Genomic DNA, 19290 nt, shown 5'->3' with positions numbered 1-19290 from the left:
GATAAGCAGTAAATCAGAGCCAACTCTCATGAAGCTTATATCCAGATGAGGAGAGAGCACAGATCACAAGAAAATAAGTGAATAAAGTAGTATCAGATTATGCCCCAGGCACAGCGGCTCAGGCCTAAAATCCCAGCATTTTGGGGGGCCAAGGTGGGAAGATCACTTTAGGACAGGAGTTTGAGACCAGCCTGGGCAACACAGCAAGGCCTCTTCTTTACCAAACCTGAGCCTGGGAGTTTGAAGCTGCAGTGAGCTAGGATCACACCACGGCACTCCAGCATAGGTGACAGGACCAGACCCTGTCTCAAAACACACACACAAAAAACAGATTATGCAACTGGGGGCAAGGTTAGTCTTGGAGAGACACACTATGCCTGCTGGTTAAACCAGGTATTTGCTTTGCTCTTCTTGGCTGTGTGACCTTGGGCAATTATTTGACCTCTTTGAGTTCCTTTCCTCATCTATAAATGGGAATAAAAACATATCCAACTTGTGGATTTATGAGGAGTTAAAGAGAGAATTCACAGGAAGCACCTACTGTGCCTGGTGCCTGGTAAGGGCTCAGGTGTTAACCAGGGAAGAGTTGTCTTCAACTGATTCTATTTCAAAAACTATCTTTCCCACTCTACCAAGGGTGTTAATTATCAAGGACACGGTAGGGGCTGTATTGGCAGCCACATTCATTCAGAGATTGGAGACTGTCCCTCCAGCACTAGAAAAACCAGTTTCATCACTCCATGCTCAAGGAAGGTCAAGACACACGTATCGAGTAAATATAATCTGAAGTCTTTATTCTTGACCCTGCAGACCACACTCTCAGGGCCCTCAGTTTACTGCCATTCTCAAGATCCAACTTGTTGCATTGCTTTTCATTACAGACAGAAATCCACATTCATGAAAAACTGGGGATTTGAGGCTGAAGGGGCAGGGAGGCAGTCTGCTGGTCAGCCAAACCTTGGAGCTCCAAGGCCAGCCGGAATTTATCTGAGCTTGGCACGTTTAGGACAAAGGATACAAACACAGAGTGCAGGTAGAGTCACCCAGGGGAGGCCCTGCACCAACTTAGGGGCTGAGAATCAAGTCTTCCCTCTTTCCAGATATACCAGCCCACACTAACTTCCCTTTCTAATGTCCTTCTCCAGCCCCCACAGTCCTGCGGCTAGAAGGGAGATGGGAAGGGAAGGAATAGTAATTCTCCTCCAGCTGCTCTGGTTTTGGGTACGCCTCTGGCCACATGTGAAGGGACCAAAGGTACTCCCCGTAGCAGGTGGTGTTGGAAAAGTCAGGGCATACTGCCTCCCGGTGTGGACAGCTCATCAGTGGAGCTGGGGACTAGGTGGCAATCTGGTCAACAGCTAGAATGCACCCCATGCCAAGTCTGCGTCTCCACTTGGCCACTGAGATTTGGAGCTGATCCCACTATCCAAGCCTTTAAAGCTGCAGCCCAGAAATTACCCCTGAGCCCTTTTCTCCTAAGTTCCTGGATAAGAGCCAGAGTCAACACAAAAGTTAGCCCCTAGTATCCAGAAAGCCCAGGACTGCCTTCTGCCAAATCCCGTCTTCGCTCCTCATCCTCTCCCCACCTCCCCAGATCACAGGTTGGTTGACGCCTTAAGGAAAAGGAAAGTGCATTCTGCGAAATTCTAGCTTGGCAGCCAGGCCACTGTGAAGCAGTGAGTCTGCTGTTTTTTTTTGTTTTTTTTTTTTTTGAGTAAGACAAAATGAAACACTGGGTTTGGCCACCAGAGTTTGGCTGTGGCTCTATTCCTGTTGTGTTGTTTCCCGTCCTGTGACTACTACCTTTATGTCTCAGTGACTGACTCCTTAGGATGTAAGTAGAGAGGGAAGGGGTGATGGTGGGATGGACTAGGTGGATACCAAGGTGCTGACCGCCAGGCTGGAGTGCTCGGGGAATGAGCTGCTTGAAAATTTTCCCTGAGACTTCAAGTGGCGTTCACAGTAAGAAGGTCAGCTGAGGTCTTGCTTCTGTTTCCAAAAAGGAAGTGGCAAGATCAACAGGATATTTAACACTGGTTGTGTCCCTGTCAGCTCTGGATAGGGAGGTATGGCCAAATGCTCTCTGGGTCTCTGGGAACCAGCTCTATTTCATTCTAGAGCTGGAAAAAAAGAAAAAAAACAATGGAGATTCCATCTCAGGAGGAGACTTTGTGTGAAGGAACTCCTAATGACCAATAAATATTTCGGTGAAGTCCTCGGACTGCGCTACATTCAGTGGGTCGGATTCCATCTTCTTCCCAACAACAGAGATGGCACCAAAAGAATGAATGAGAAGGGAGGTCCAGGGGACCTGCAGGCGCTGATGTAAACTTGGGTATTTAGTCACTGAGTCTGTTTCCAGGAAGTTCTGCCACCACCGCTATTTGGGTAGAGATTTTTCTCCTGGAAACAGTGATGAGGTATAAATGAACGTCTCAAGAAAAGAGAGCCCACTGGTAACAGCGACACTGAAAGTAACCAGGTGGTTTTGAAATTCGGAGGTCAGGCTGTACCATTAAAGCTCATCCTCTCACGTATTCCAAGCTTCAAGAATGGATTGTAAATACTCTGGGTTTCTCTTCTGGTGATGGGGTGCTGGCGAGTTCTATATTATCCACAAGGACATTCTTGTCTTCCAGTCTAATGACAGTGGGCTCCGGGGCGGGAGAAGGAGGTGGGTTTTTGTGCATGTGGGGTAAGCTGGCACAGCTGATGTCCAGGTCTTTGAAAGCATGCAGCAGGAACACGCCCAGGATGATGGTGACAAAGCCCGAGAGGGTGCCCGCAATGTCCACGGCAGACATGCTGTACCACTCCTTGAAGAGGATGATGGATGAGGTAACGACCACCGTGGTGAAGAACACGTAGTAGATGGGGAACACCAGGGAGGTGTTGAAAATATCCAGGGCCCTGTTGAGGAAGTTGACCTGAGTACTGAGAGACAGTGCCAGGATGAGGGACAGGATGTAGGGGAGCGGGTGCCGTACAACTGGCAGCCCCTGGAAGAAGTTCTTGATGGTGATGCCCAGCCCCTTGACAGCAGCCACGGAGAAGGCCCCGATCACAGAGCAGATGATGATGTAGATGAGGATATTCCTTTGCCCGTAGCGTGGGGCGATGACAAAGATGAGGATGAGGCATGACACCAGCAGAAGGACAGCAAACACGATGAACCCTTTGGGAGGAGAAGGAGAAGAAGCACTGGGCTGTGGAGGGTGCAGCCAGTGTCTAGGGCCCAGACTTATGGCAGTGGGAGGTAGCCTTAAGATGATGGGCTCTAGAGTCATACAAACACGGGTTCCAGTCCCAGCTTCATGACTTTCTAATAATTTGGTTAAGTTGTTAAACCCCCGAGAATTGTTTCCCCATTTGTAAAAGAGGACCAACAATCATAAGGCTGTTTTGTGGGATTCAATGAGATAATGTATTTAAAGCACTCAGAACAGTATTGGTATCTATACATTTTGGAAGCCTTCAAACTAGCCTCACTAACAATTACCAGCCCATCTGTGTTTCTTCTTTAGCTTGCCTTATCCTCTAGGCGGCAGCACCTGAGATGGTCAGAACCCGATCTGACCTTTTATGGGGGGGGCAGTGGGGGACATTCAACCTCCAGTATTTTCCTGCTCTTCAGGGGCTTGGAGTCTACCTGTGTCTTTCATCTTGGAAGCCATCTCCATGATGGTGGTGACCTTCTCTTCCTCAGGGGCGTGTATCACCATCACCGTGCTGCCGGCCACACAGATCACGCAGCCCAGCTTTCCCAGCAGGTTCAGACTCTCTCCCAGGAAATATGAGGAGAGGATGGCACTGCACGTGGAAATGGGAGAAGGAGATTAGAGCAGCCGTGCCTGTCCCAGAGTCCCAAAGAAAAATGGGGTCTGAGCAAACACTCACAGAGAACAACAGATCAGACCTCACTACTCTCTCACGTGGAAGTTTTTCTTCCAAAAAAACTGAGGTTACCATGGGCAAGTCATGGAACCATTCTAAGCCTCATTGTCCCCGTCTGTAAAATGGGGATGCTAATAATATCCACGGGAGGCATTGTTCTCAGGAACTAAATGAGCTAATGCACAGTGCAGAGCTGATACCAAATAATAACCACAGCTATCACATATGGAGGGCTTAGTATGTGCTGAACATTCTGAATCTACCCCATATATTAACTCATTTAATCCTCACGACTTCCCTAGCTGAGGCCAACAGAGGTGAAGCTACTTGGCCAAGGCCAGCGGGTTTTAGGAGGCCAGGCTGGAATTTTAACCCAGGCAGTCTAATTCCAGAGTCAGGGTGCTTAATTGATACGCCATGTTGCCTCTCAAGTAAACACACTCAAAAAATGTCTGATAGTTTTAAAAATAGTTGATACGAAATATTTGTGCGTCTCACTGCCCCCAGTCCTCCTGAGCTGGGGTCAAAAAATGTTTCATATAGAAACTCATTTCAAATATTGTTATAATATTTGCTGGAGGAATAGAAATGCAGGTGAATTTCTTCTATTTTAGAGACTGAAAGTATTCCCAAACAGAAGAGTTGGAAGAGCACTTCAGAATGCTCTTGTCTAACTGCCTACCCAACGGACACAGCCTCTCTTAGCACTGCCAACAGATGGCTCTCAGCTTTGGCTTATATATACCTCTGGTGGCAGGGACCCCACCCCTTCACAAGCCAAATGAGCACGTTGTAGGTTTGCTCTAATCTATCACCAAAAATATGCCTCCTGGTAATTTTTGGTTTTTGCCCCATCTCTGCTCCTCGGGTCATCCACAACAACTCTCCTATTTCTTTCGTTTGTATAAGCCAATATAAACAACTTCAGTGCCAATCACAGGTACCACGTCTTAGGCATTTATTACCTACTATGTGTGGTGCTAGAAACTTCCCATTTATCTCACTAGCATCTCAAAACTCTTTGCAAAGTGAAGTATACTATCTCCAGCTGATAGATGAGAAGACTGAATCTCATAGAAAAAATGATTTGGCAAGGTCAAATGACTAGCAAGCAGTGGAACCAGGAGTTGAGCTCCAGTTCTTTCTAATTGTCAATGGGTTTTCTTCTATGCCTCATTGAAGAAGATCCTTGTGACTTCCCTGAGTCTTCAGTTTCTGGGCAAATTATCTCTAGTTCCTTACTGCACGATGGTGATAGGATATCCATTCCCCTCACATCCTCTACCCAAGCCAGCAGAGGCAAGAGAGGAAGGGAAAAAAGTTACAAGCAAGCCACATAGGATCACTGGGGCATGCTTCTGTCTCTTCACGAAGGCGGCATTAGTTTAGGGTAAAAACCTATTGGCCAGGCACAGTGGCTCACGCCTGTAATCCCAGCACTTTGAGAGGCCAAGGTGGGTGGATCACCTGAGGTCAGGAGTTCAAGACCAGCCTGACCAACATGGTGAAACTCTGCCTCTACTAAAAAATACCAAAAAATCAGCTGGGCACGGTGGTGGGCACCTGTAATCCCAGCTACTCAGGAGGCTGAGGCAGGAGAATCCCTTGAACCGGGGAGGGGGAGGTTGCCATAAGCTGAGATCGCAGCATTACACTCTAGCCTGGGCGATGAGCAAAACTCTTGTCTCAAAAACAAAAACAAAACAAAACCTATTGGCTGTCTCAGGGCCTAATTAGCCTCAAAAGTCCTGGTTCAAGTTGTCAGGGGAGAGGCGATTGATACCTAAGCTCTCTTGTCCGTCTTGTTTCCTCTGAAACCACCATAAACGTTTTGGCCACGATGTTCCATTTGAGAGATTATTCATGCAGGCAGGGGCCACACACTGGAGGATTTCATGTCTCTTGCAACTTCCGGTAGGAATTTGCAAACTCATCAGATATGCAATTATGGTATCACAGCTACATCAGCTGTGATAGGCCAGATGTACAGCATGAGTCATGGTTCTGTTTGAGTGTGTAAATGTTGCAAAATTTTTATCAAGATGGTAAAACAAATGATGGGGACTGGGTGTGGTCTGCTGCCATTTACCAGCATTCCAAGGTGAGGCCAACAATCAGAGTCTCCTTCAAATGGGGCTCCAGGACCCCCACAGAGGAACCAGCTCTGTTTGTAGCTCAGGAGGACTACGGGCAGGGGGAAGCACAGGGATTTCGTATCAATTACTTTTCAAACTCTCAGTCATTTGTTGAGTGTTTACTTTAGAGGCAACGTGGCACAGCAGGTAAGCCCCCTGACTCTGGAATTAGACTGTCTGGGTTAGAATTCCGGCCTGGCCTCTTAGAACCTGGTGACTTTGGCAAGTTGCTTCACCTCTGTTGCCTCAGCTAGGGAAGCTGTGAGGATTAAATGAGTTAATATGTGGGGTAGATTCAGAGGGTTCAGCCCGCACTAAGCCCTCACTATGTGTTAGACATGGTAGTTATTTGGTATCAGCTCCGTACTGCATTTTCTGTGCATTATCTCGGTCAGTCCTCAGAACAATGACTCCAGTGGGTATTACTGGCATCCCCATTTTGCAGATGGGAAAAATGAGGCTTACAGTGACTAACTAAGCGGCTTAAATGACTTGCCCATGGCAACACAACTACTAAGTGGTAGAGCAAGGATTAGAACTCAGGCAGGGTTAATCCAGGGCACATGCTCTTAACTTGTATGCTACATCTATCGCGGCACCAAAATACTGACATGTGCCATTCGGCGTGGTGATGGTGGAAGACCTTCCAACTGGTTTGGGCTTGGCCTGCCTATTACCCAGTTAGTCAAGGGGATGCTGGGGCAAGAGGCAGCAAACATTCCCAGGGTCCATAGCTCTGAACAGCACACTACCTCTTTCTGGAGGCTGAGACCAACCCAGGTAGGTCCCTGATTGCCAAGTGGCAGCTGACCCCACTTGGCATTTCCAGGCCTCAACAAACTGAAAATGGAACAGAATAAGAGAGGGCTGGAGAGGGGACAATAACCTTATGAGGACACTCAGTGCTCCCAGAGGCGTGATGACTGTTGCGGGTGCAAATGCGTAGGCTCCAAAGTTGGCAACTTCTCCAGCAGCCACTGGGAAATGAAGCGAGAAAAGAGGCTAGCACGGTGCAGAAGCACCATCTCCGTTCCAGACCAATCATTCCGTATGCAACCATCTGGAGAATCCTAGACCAGCATTCCTGAAAATCCTGATCCATGCGCTCTCTCCCTAGAGAGTCTGATGGAAGGTCAGTCCCAGCCTATCTGGATGAGATCCTTCCATTTTAAAGGTGGTGAAGCTAAGGCCCAGAGCCCCAGGTCACATGACATGCTTATGGGGTAGAAGCCCTCTTGCTCTTTAGGCCTCTTGGCTTCTAATCCAGGCACAGTTAAATTTGTCTCAGGGACTGTCAGTATTTTGGGCTAGATCATTAATTTAAATTCTAGGAAGTGTTCATTATCAAAGGAAGAAATAGTAACAGTTATTGATTCTCCAGGTACCAACTGGTCCATGGTCCCTTCTTTTCCAGTGGAATTGTGACCAGTCTGGACTGACAGGCAGGTGGTTAGAAAAATCTGGCATTCCCAATGGGCTTAAGTTCTTTCTCTCCATCCAAGTTTCCAGTTTGTAAATTCCTGAGTTAATACACAGGATAACACTTAAAAAGTGTAGCATACAGTAAGCCCTCAATATGTGACAGCCGTGGTTATCAGAAAAGTCTTTTCCATTTCTCTGCTGATAGAGAACAACCTGGATCTCCCCTTTAAAAGCAGAGGGTCAGTGGGATAGCTCTGACTGAGATGGGGACCAAAACTTGACATAGAGGAATTATACATAGAAACCTGGTTAATTTTCCACCTTAAAGAGTCAGGGTTTGATAGCAGGAGAGGGTGGGTGGAAAGTGGGGGAAATGAGTGAGTATGCAAATTTGGGCAAACTGTAAGTGACAGACCAGCTATGTTCTAATGGGGCCAACACATTAATTGCCTGTGAACTGCGAGAAATTGGCCTAGGAGTCCCAGCTTCTACCATGTGGAAGTCAAGAGTCCACTGCCAAGAGGCAGTGATATTATCAACCTGTGTTTAAAGGGAAGTTGAGAAAATACACCTTCATTGTTGCCAGCTCTGTGCAAACCTCTCTGGGGGTAGCCACTTTGTGGATGAAGACTGGCTTTGATGATAAGCTGTTCTCCCTGCAAAGGTATTCAAGGTTTTTCCCTGGGAATCTGGACCTCAGATTCACACTTGCCATACTAGAGACAAAAACGCCCTGCCCACCCCTCCCTTTGTCTCCAGCCTCTGTTATTAGTAGCAAACAACTCACTTACTGGTGAGGAATCCGGCCCACCACATTGCATCCTTCAGGTAGCCGAAGCCTCCATCCACTGTAGAAGGAATGGACACAGAACTGGGTTGGAACTTGGACACACTTTTGAGGCACCTCTCCTAACCTCTGCTCACTCCCCGGCCTCTAAGAGCTGCTCCTAGAGGCTTGGTTCTTGGCCTTCTCCTGGGTGGGTTCATTTGTTTCTAAAGTTTTAAATACCATCTACATCTGGTGCCTCTGTATCTCTAGTCTGGTCCTTTCTCCTGAGTCCAGGTGTATATCCAACTGCCTACTTCACATCTCCTCTTGGATTTCTCACGGGCATCTCAATCTCTGCCCTAAATGGAGCTCTTGGTTTTAAATGTTCCCCACCCACCTGCCAAATGAAACATAGTAAATGACATTCTCATGTATCCAGTTGCTTCAGCCAGAAGCCAGGGAATTGCCCTTTGACTCGTCTCTCTCTCCCCTGCATCCTGTCCATCCTGGTAACTGTCTCCAAAAAGCATCTCACGTGTGTCCACTCCACTGCCACCTGCTACACCAAGGCACCGTCATCCCTGCTTGAGATGGAGGCAATAGCCTCCTTCATAGTTACTCTGGTTCCATTCTTGGCCCTTTAATAACCTTTTTTTTTTTTTTCATGGCAGCCAGTGGTCCTTTAAGAACGCAAATCAGATTATGTCCCTCCTCAACTTCTGGCTGGCCAATGGCTCCTGATTGCTCTTAGCGTAAAGACCAGAATCCTTAGCAAGACCATGCATAGTGTTGGCCCTGCTCACCCATCCAAGCGCATCTCCTGCCACTCTTCTCCTCTCTTAGCTCTCCAAAAACGATGAGCTCTTTTCTGCCTCAAGGCCTTTGCACATGCTTTCCCTGTGTCCAGAACACTCTTCCTACTAATATTTGCCTAAACTTATACTCACCCTACAGGTTGCTGTGTGAATGTTGCTTCCCCTATGATGCCATTCCTGACTCCCTGATATCTATTATTTCCTATTGGAGTTCCCTCTCTCTCTCCCTCCCTCCCTCCCTCCCCACTCCTTCCTTCCTTCCTCCCTCCCTTCCCCTTCCCCTTCTTCTTCCCCTTCCCCTTCCCTTCCCTTCCCTTTCCTTCTCTCCCTCACTCTCTCCTTCCTTCCTCCCTTCCTTCTCCTTTCTTCCTTACATTTTTCCTTCCCTCCCTCCCCCAGTACAGGGTCTCACTAGGTCACCCAGGCCAGAGTGTGCAGTGGCATTATCAGAGCTCAATGAAGCCTCAAACTCCTGGGCTCAAGGGATCCTCCCACCTCAGCCACCTGAGTAGCTGGGACTACAGTCATATGCCACCATGCCTGGCTAATTTTAAAATATTTCTGAACAAATGGGGTCTCACTATGTTGCCCAGGCTGGTCTTAGCTGCTAGACTCAAGTGATCCTGACACCTCAGTCTCCCAAAGTGCTGGGATTACAGGCACGAGTGCACCCAGCTGGGGTTCTCTTCCCTAACACCCAGCTATTCTCTTTCATGGCATTATTGTTTATAATTTTAGTTGATCTGCTTATTTTCTGGCATTTCCCCCAGTAGAAAGAAGCTCACAAAGCCAGGAATTATGTCTGATTTGTTCAGGATCTGGCAAGTAGTTAATAATAACATTAGCAGCAAAGATGATAGTGATGGATGAGGGTAGATGGGTTTGAGACAGTTTTGTAGAAATCCAAAAATCTCATGTTGCCTTTTGGAAATGCCCACTTTTCTAAGAAGTTCTCATGTTTTCATTGGGTTCCTAAAAACATCAGAATTTCCTGTAAATATTAAGAACTCGGAGAGCATTTTACTCTAAGGGTTGAAATCACGGGAGATACTGAAATAACCTATTGGAGGAAAAAAACTGATTCCAGGGAAATTGGCTTTCTGAATGGCCAATGATACCTTCTCTGAGCACAAGCAGAAATTTCCCTGGCACTCTGGGAGGTCTCTGGCCTTTCGAATACTTGTCCGGAAGTGAAGGGTGGAACGGCGGGCCCATTGTTCCCGCCTCATCCCTGAACCTCACAGCTATTCATGTGCAGAACACATGGGCTCTAGACCTGTACCTCTAACTGTGGGAACCTCCCACTTACATAACAGTAACACCAACACTAGTGTTCTCTGTGCTAGGTATAATTCTAACTATGTTATATCTTCTCATAACCCTTCAGGCTGGTATGATTCTTATCTCCATGTTATAGATGAGGAAACTGAGGCATAAAAAAGGATACTTTTCTTGCCCAGAATTGCATAACCAGGAATTGAGGAGCCAGAATTGGAACCCCTGTAGTCTGCTTCCAAAGTGCAACATCCCACAGAAACATTAAACTGAACATGTCCAAACTTGAATGCACCATCTTCCCATAAACCTGTTCCTCCTTCTATGCTCTTCATCTCAACACATAGCACCTTCATCTCCCCAGTTGCTCAAGTAAAGAGCCTGAGTCATCCTTGAGTTTTTTTGTTTTGTTTTTTTAACCCCTTGCTTGAAGCCAGTCTGTATCAAAGCTGGTAACTTCTACCTTCAAAAGCTAGCTCTGGAATCCACCACTTGTCTCCATTCCTGTTTCCATCTTCCAGGCCCAGGTTCTGTCCTTGTGCTCCCTTTGTGGCCTCCCAGGCTCCAGGCTTGTCCCCTAATCCGATCTTCACCCAGCAACCAAGGATTTTTTTCAAATTGCAGATTAGACTGTGTTACTCCCCTGCTTAAAACCATTCAGTCACTTAAAAATTGCACTCAAGCTCTGTGCTTCAGTTTACAAGACCCTTCATGAGCTGGCCCTTCGCTCGCCGTGCACCCCTCCTGCTCCTGCCACCCTGAATGACTTTCAATTTCTAATATCACAAGTTCTCTCTTACGTCTGAGCCTTTGCACATGCTGTTTTTCTGCCTGGAACACTGTCTCCCCCTTTCCCCTTTTACCTTGCTGTCTCCTCATCATCTCGGTCTCAGTTTAGAGATCATCTCTTCTAGAAAACCTCCCCTAATCCCCTGAGTCCGGGCTTTTGCACCCCTCCAAAATACTCCCCCGTAGCAGGCTGTATTTTCCCCATGATAAAACAACTGCCTGCTGACTCCTCTGTCTCTTCCATTTGACTGACAGTTCCACTCAAGTGAACCATCCCCATACATCCCCATGTCTAGCATTGCCCTCGCACACAGCAGGCAGGCGATAAATGGTGATTAAATGAGTGAGTCCTTTTGCACAGGACTCCTTTTTTTTTTGAGACGGAGTATCACTCTCGTTACCCAGGCTGGAGTGCAATGGCGCGATCTCGGCTCACCGCAACCTCTGCCTCCTGGGTTCAGGTAATTCTCCTGCGTCAGCCTCCCGAGTAGCTGGGATTACAGGCACGCACCACCGTGCCCAGCTAATTTTTTGTATTTGTAGTAGAGACGGGGTTTCACCATGTTGACCAGGATGATCTCGATCTCTTGACCTCATGATCCACCTGCCTCGGCCTCCCAAAGTGCTAGGATTACAGGCTTGAGCCACCGCGCCCGGCCAGGACTCCTTTTCTCAAGTATTGTTTCACAGATACACATCTTATTTTCCAAACAAGCAAATACCTTGTCAGCAGAAACCTAACCATTTTTTGGCAGCCCAGAAGGGAGCTCAGTTGGACGGTAAGTGAGCGCACACGAGCATCTGACATTGTTCTGAGCAGAGCTATCTATTCCAATTTTGCAGAGAAGGTGCGACTTGCCTATGTTGGCATTGGTAGGAAGTAGGACCAAGACCAGATCTGCAGTATCTTATTCTTGGTCTTGAGACTTGCTGCATCCCTCCTCTAATAAACACATCATGAAGTTCTCAGGAAAGCTGGATTCTAAAGGAAGGCCTCCTGTTGGCTCTCTACACTGAAACCTCCTGTTGGAAGTCTTCCTTTATAACCCGAACCCTAACCCCGTTGGCAGGTGGGATTCCCAACAGCATTGACAATGAGCCTTTTGTGCCTCACGGAGGCCGTCCTCTTAGATTGCAGCCCTGGTCCCTGGGAGGGCTCAGCTGCCCTGCACCCCATCCTCTCCTGCCCCACGAACCTACCAGCTCGAGTGGCTCCAGTGGCCACGAGTCGTAGGAGGCCTTTCTTCTTGAGGATGACACTGCTGCCGATGAGGAAGCTGGACAGGAAGGCCAGGCCCAGGCCGATGTAGAAGCCATAGTTCTGCCTGATCCTCTCCTGCCAGCTATGAAAGGTGGCATTACTGGGCACCTCAGGGCTGAGGTCACCGACAATCTGGCACCAGATTTCTTGGGAGGAGCAGTAGAGGTGGAGCAGGGAACCTGGATGAGAAGACCACGGTGAGAGAGTCACACTGGGGACATTTGCACATTTTAAAAATATTGGAATTGGCCACTGTTTCAGACCTTGTACTTCCACTACTGCAGGGCTCTGCCCGTATACTGTGCCTCCACCTAAAAATAATAATGTTCAGTGAGTGTTACTCTAGCTAGAGACTTCCTTTGCATGGCCACAACACATTTTTGCAAGCACGTGTCAGGTGAATGATGTCTTTAATCCCCATTTCACAGATGTCGATGTGGAGGTAATGAGAGGTCAGGTTCCTTGCTTAAGGTTACACAGACTGTCCGGGCATGATGGCTCACATCTGTAATCTCAGCACTTTGAGAGGCCAAGGCAGGCGGATCACGAGGTCAGGAGATCAAGACCAGCCCGGCCAACATGGTGAAACCCTGTCTCTACTAAAAGTACAAAAATTAGCTGCACGTGGTGGTGCACACCTGTAGTACCAGCTACTCAGGAGGCTAAGTCAGGAGAATCGCTTAAACCCAGGAGACAGAAGTTGCAGTGAGCTGAAATTGCACCACTGTACTCCAGCCTGGCAACAGAATGAGACTGTATCTCAAAAAAAAAAAAAAAAAGAAAGGATACACAGACTGACTCCAGAACCCCACTGTGCAACCTCTAATCTATGCTGATGGCTCACACCTAGGCAGGGTCCCCCAAGCTCTCAGGAGTCATTGAGTCCAGTCTTGGGCCCTCCTCAGGAATCCCTGCCCAGCCTCTGGGCATGTGGGCTTCCAGTAGCTCATGATCCCTCCCAGGGAATCTCTCCCTCCCAGAGACATCTTCACTTGTCTCCCTAAGCTCCAGCTGCAATGGGAGGCTGCTGATCAGATACACGAAGGAGTGAGGCTCGAGAGTCCACAAGTCTCTTCCAGGCCTCAAGATGACTAAGTGGTGGGCCTCCTGCTAGCTGAAACTGACCATTCTCAGGCCTTGCTTCTTAGACCTCTGGTGCTGTGGTCAGTGGCTGGGGTCTCCTTTAGGTTAGGAAGAGATCAACATCCCTGCCACCCCAAACAGACTCTGTCTTTGGTTTGCTATTGAACTCCTAAAGTCCTCCAGAATCTGAATCAGCCCTCAGGCCTCGGAGCCATCCCACCCTTGCATGCCCTGTGGGGACAAACACCAAGGACAGCAAGAACAAATCTGGGCACAAAGGCAGACCCTCAGCCAGAAGAAGCACACAAGTTCAAGGAAACTGCAAAGAATAGCCGATAATTCCCCAGTGCTGCTACTCACACGGTCCCCTGCGCTGGGGTTTTCCAGGAGGGTTTCTAGTGACCACTTGGAAACAGGCACAACAATCGTTTCTAGGCTTTTAGTTGAAGAAATTGAGGCCCTGGTAAGTTCAGTAGCCTGTCCAAAGCCACGACACGGTACCAAGCGGCGAAGCCAGTGTTAGATTCTAAGCTTATCTGATACCAAAGCCTGTGCTCTTAACCACCACACACACCTCAATAAAGCAGGTAGCGTCTGGCCTCCTAAGAGGTTTTTTGTTGGTTTGTTTTTGTTTTTTGGGTAGAGATGGGGGTCTTGCTAAGTTGCCCGGGGTAGTCTCGGACTCCTAGCCTCAAGCTATCCTCCTGCCTCAGCCTCCCAAATCACTGGGATTACAGGTGTGAGCCACCGTGCCTGGCCCTAAGAGGTATTTTAAAATAGAAATAAAAATTGGGAGATTTTCCATGAAAATTCAGATGCGAGGCTACACTGAAAAATCAGATCTGCTTACCATATTGGGCCCTCTTTTAAGGGAACAGCTGGCTGCAGCTGGGCAGTGTTGCCTCCTAAAACAGGACATACTCTCTACAGTTCCCCAAGATTCTCGTCTGGCTCCTTTCAGTCATTTCTGGTATGTGCTTGGCCTTCGTAGGTATCTGAGTTTGTAACCTCTGGAGGTAGAAGGCCTTTTTCAAGCCGTGTGTCACCAAGGCCCCTATGCCAAGGATGTAAGCCTCAACCAAGTATTTCTCCCACCAAGCTAGAACTCCCAGCCAGTGCCTGGAAAGGCCCCAAAGTCCACGGTCAAGCAGCTCTGGCTCTGGAATATCTGCAGAGCAGAGTGGCAACTTGGTGGAACAGACGAAGGGCAATGTTGACCTTTCTTCCATGAGACAGACCCATGAATAACAGAGTTTGAAGAGCCCTTAGAAAGCAGTCTAAATTCTTGTTTTAGAATGGGGATACTGAGGCCCTGAGAAGCGGAAGGGCTTGCTTAAGTCACACCAACATCTGGTGGAAGATCTGGACCCAGAGCCCACTAGGGCACATCCCTGTGTCTTTTGCAGTGTGAGATATCTCTTTCCAAAACCCATGTCACAATCAAGGGAAGATGAGACAGGAGGCATTTCAGTCCCTAATCAGACTTGTTCTGCACTGCTCATTCCTGTTTCTCCAGCTCAGGCTTCCTTGCCCAAGAGCTGAATCTGGGGAGTTCCCTGAGCCCAGGAAATGAGCCAGAGCCTGGGAGGACATGGGCTAAGGGAGGTGACTCCTGAGAGGAAGACCAATCTCATCCCCATGCCCTTCCCCTGATCCCTGAAGGTGCACCTGGAGCAGGTGGAGCCAAAGAACCCTCTGTGGATGGACTTGGCTGTCACAGTAAAGCCTGCAGCACCCAAGGGCTCAGCACCCTCCACTGAGTCAAGTTCTCCCACTGCAGTGAAAAGCAAAAAAGAGAGAGGGCTGATGGCCAAAGTAAACCCAGTTCTGAGCATGGGCCAGATGATCCCTGTCATCTCTTCCAGAGTATGCTAGGACCGGGGAACCACATTCTGCCCTAAGAGAAAAGGTGAGCCTGAAAATGGCCTGCCTTGTTGAGGAAACCAAAGTCAGACCCCCAACAGGCTGGTTTTGAAAGCTTCACTGCAGAAGGGAAGAAGTTAGAGAAACAGGGACGTCCCACAGCCTGCAATTCCAAGACAAGGTAAGAAAGTGGAGTCACACCAAGGAAGGAGTTGAGGGTTCAGTATCCACCAGCCCTGGATCTGTGGTCCATTTCCTCCTGTCTTACCTGGAGCAAATTATTAGCCATTCAGAGCACCAGTTTCTGTATCTTTAGAATGGGGATAACAAGATAGTAAAGTAATAATACTTATTAGTATTTCTTTCTAGGGTTGTTTTAAGGATTCGGTGAGATAATGCAGGTTAAAGGGCCTAGTCCACTACCTGCTTTATGGTCAGAATGCAGTAGGAAGCCAAGGGTCTTCCTTTCCCCCTTCCTGCAGTTCTTTCCCTTTGGTGGTCCTCGCATTGACCCAGGGAGAAAGCCCAAACTGCGCAGGTACTAAAACCTGAAGCAACTATACATTAAAAACACAGAATCCCCCAACCCAACCCCCACCTCTCAGAGTGTGTGCTTTCGTCCAAATGCCCGCCCCCCACCCCAAACCCCCATCTCAACCCAGGGGACATCCTTTCCTTCCCTGACTCCTGTCAGAGAAGATGCAAAGATGGTGAAGTCTCAGCCAGAACCCTGATCTTCAAAGCTGCGGTGGGGAGCCACCTCGTGCTGGCCCTGTCCCTCCCCCGCCTTGGGCCCCCTGGGAGGATGCGAGGGAGAGGGGTGGCAAGGAAGGGAGGGCGCGAAGCACGGAGCCCGCCTGGTTCCCAGCCCTGCCGCACGCACCGTTCTCGCAGCTGGCGTTGCTGACCCGCAGCTCCATGGGGCTCCGGGCACACGGCCCGACGCGCGGGCGGACTGCGCCCGGACTCTCCGGCTCCGTAGCAGGTGGCCGCGACTTGTCTCCCGCGTGGCTCGCGCGCGAGAAGCCGCCGGGGTCCGGACCCAGGAGTGGGGAGAGTGACGCGTCCCAGAGGGGGAGGGTCCCCGGGGAGGAGTCACCCAGTGTCTTGGGCAACTCCGGGGGGGAGGGGTCCCCGCTCTCGGGCCGCCCGCAGAGGGGCGCATGCCTTTCCGGGGTGAGGACGCTGCCGGGCTCCCAGCCCTGGAGTCACCGCCCCGTGCCAGGGGCCAGAGGCGAGGGGGCGGGTTCCCCGGCACCGCCCCTCCGATGCCCGAATCGGCACCCAGCTCCATCCCCAGTGAAAGAATACTGAGGCCCTGGATGGCTGGAGAAGGGGCAATTTTCCTGCTGAGGTGGACGTGGTAACGTGGGGGCGGAAGGGGGTACTGCTGCCAGTTGGGAACCTGGGTTCCTTCTTTTTCATCCTTCTAGCCCTCCTACCGTTCCTTCTCCCACCGTCTCCCCTCCCTCCTCCCCCTCTCCCTCCTCTCCTTCACCTTTCCTCCCTTCCTCCCATTCCACCCTCCTACCCTCTCTTCCTTCTGCCCTCTGACCTCTTGCCTTGCCTTACCCATTCATTGATTCAACCTAGGTCTGATCTGTGCTGGGCACTAGTAGGTAACAGGTACCTAATGAGTGCCTAGTGCTCAATATATATTTATGTGTAATGAATAGGAGTTTGGTAAATTAAGTGAGAGAAGGAAATGCAGTGATTGGAGTCCAAAATGAGTCAGACCATTTCCTGTCCCCCAAGTACCTTATATTTTAATGGGGAGAAACAAAATGTGATCAACTCTTAGAGACCAATGTTTTTGAAATTACTACTTTAGAATTATTTACACACACACACACACACAGTAACATATTTGTTTCTATGGGTAACAGTAAAAAACAAGTTAGAAAAACACTGACCTGGACCATAAAAACCCTTGCGTAGAGTTTGCTGTAGGCCAGGCAGAATTCTAAGTGCTGAAAAATTCCAGTTCATTTCATCTTCATGACTGCCTTTAATGTACAGATTTTTATTATTTACAGAAAGGAAACTGAGGCACAACGTACTGAAGTAACTTGCTGGGGACTCAGCTGGGAAGTGGAAGAGCCAGCATCAACCTTGTGCAGTAGTGGCCACGTTAATCTGCCTGGCATTTTAGACTGAAATAAACTGCTCCTGGGCAGTGAGGGGTGTGACGCTACTAAGAAAGCAGTGATGGGTTCTGCCAGTGGTGGTCACCGGCTTGCTGGAGGAGGCAGTCTCCCCAACCCCAAACCAGATGGAGCAAGTCTTGCTCTGTCGCCCAGAGCTGGGGTACAATGGCGCGATCTCGACTCACTGCAACCTCTGCCTCCCAGGTTCAAGCAATTCTCCTGCCTCAGCCTCCCGAGTAACTGGGATTACAGGATCAGGCCACCATGCCCGGCTAATTTTTTTGTAGTTTTAGTAGAGACGGGGTTTCATCATGTTGACCAGGCTGGTCTGGACCTCCTGACTTTACAGTCCGCCCACCCTGGCCTCCCAAAGTGCTGGGATTACAGGCGTGAGCCACCACACCCAGCCTGCTTTTAAGAATTGTCATGTATGGAGTTGTCAGCATGAGGCAGACACTGTGCTAAACCCTTTCCAGGCACTCCTCGGAGACAGACATCCTTACTCTTTCCATGCTACAGATGAGAGGAAACTGGATTTCTTTAAATTTTATCAAGAGAGAGTTTTAGGCTTATAGAAGAGTTACAAAAATACTATAGAGAGTTCCCATACACCTGTCACCAGCTTCCCTTAGTGTTAACATCTTGTATAGGAATAAAAAAACTGTACTTTAAATCCTTCGAGACACTTGCTCCCAAGGTTGCACAGCTAGTGAATGAGGATGCCAGGGGTAAACAGCTGTTCTGGCCCCCAAGCTGGTCCTCCTAGCTACCATCCTCCATTGTCTATTTGTGGACGTCTAGCTGGGCCTCCAAGGATGATTCTCCCAGCATGGGGCTTCCCCTAACTTGCTGGATGACTTTAAACAAGTTGCTTACTCTGCATAAGAATCAATTTCTTTGTCTGTCAAATGTAACAGCCCCTTCTCCCAGGGGTTGGGATTGGGTTGGGGAGCGGAGACATTAGAGAAAGGGAAATGTGAGACACAGCGAGTGTAAGAAGGCACATTTGCTCATTTTACTTGCCGCATAATTTCCCAGGCCCCTGATTCTGTAATGAGGTTCAGGTCTCTGGAAAAATGCTTTCAAAACAAAACAGGATAGAGCACAATGCCCCCACATCTCTTGCCTGTGAAACGACATTTCTTAAAAGAGAAATGACCCTAGACCTTGCCTATTCCTACACATAGGATGACGTTTGACAAGGTTAGTGACTATGCCTCTGCCATCTATGACCTGATGTACTCTTGCACCCAGACTTTGATGTGACTCTGCTTTGCTGTAACTTCTAAGCAAGTTTGATGTAATGTTTGAGCACATACTGCACCCCAGCTACCTGTAAATAAGCTATGAGCTGAAACACTGTTTTAGAGCAGTGGGATAGAACCTTTCTAAAACACTCCTCCCAGACTTTTGTCTTCAGGCTCTAGTCCTCGGTAAGACTTTTTTTTTTTTTAAAGACAGAGTCTTGCTCTGTCGCCCAGGCTGGAGTGTAGTGGCTAGATCTCGGCTCACTGCAGCCTCCACCTCCCAGGTTCAAGCGATTCTCCTGCCTCAGACTCCCGAGTAGCTGGGATTACAGGTGCCCACCACCACGCCTGGCTAATTTTTGTATTTTTCGTAGAGACGGGGTTTCACCGTGTTGGCCAGGCTGGTGTCAAACTCCTGACCTCAGACGATCCATCCGCCCCAGCCTCCCAAAGTGCTGAGATTACAGGCCCTCAGTAAGACTTCTGAATAAAACTAACTTTAATTCCTTAAAAGCTTGATTTTCTTTTCTGTGGTTGACAGAAGTCACAGCTGTTGCCAACAGAATACATGTAAGTCTGCAGGTGAGTGC

The 19290-nt window shown here is 48.8% G+C and overlaps 1 protein-coding gene across 1 annotated transcript; it reads right to left on the bottom strand.

Moving 5' to 3' along the window:
* Window positions 1-775: 775 nt before the first annotated feature.
* On the bottom strand, window positions 776-16334 carry NIPAL4 (NIPA like domain containing 4). The gene is made up of 6 exons (XM_035283395.3): window positions 16190-16334; window positions 12300-12539; window positions 8243-8299; window positions 6916-7006; window positions 3650-3810; window positions 776-3175 (listed from the first exon to the last, which is right to left on the bottom strand). Exons 1-6 carry the CDS (start codon window positions 16224-16226, stop codon window positions 2547-2549), a joined length of 1215 nt encoding a protein of 404 aa, XP_035139286.3. The 5' UTR covers window positions 16227-16334; the 3' UTR covers window positions 776-2546.
* Between the last annotated feature and the right edge of the window lie 2956 nt (window positions 16335-19290).

Source organism: Callithrix jacchus, chromosome 2, assembly GCF_049354715.1.
Source record: "Callithrix jacchus isolate 240 chromosome 2, calJac240_pri, whole genome shotgun sequence".
Taxonomy (NCBI): Eukaryota; Metazoa; Chordata; class Mammalia; order Primates; family Cebidae; genus Callithrix; species Callithrix jacchus.
The sequence above is the reverse complement of the archived record's forward strand: the minus strand, read 5'-3'. Positions and strand labels throughout refer to the sequence as shown.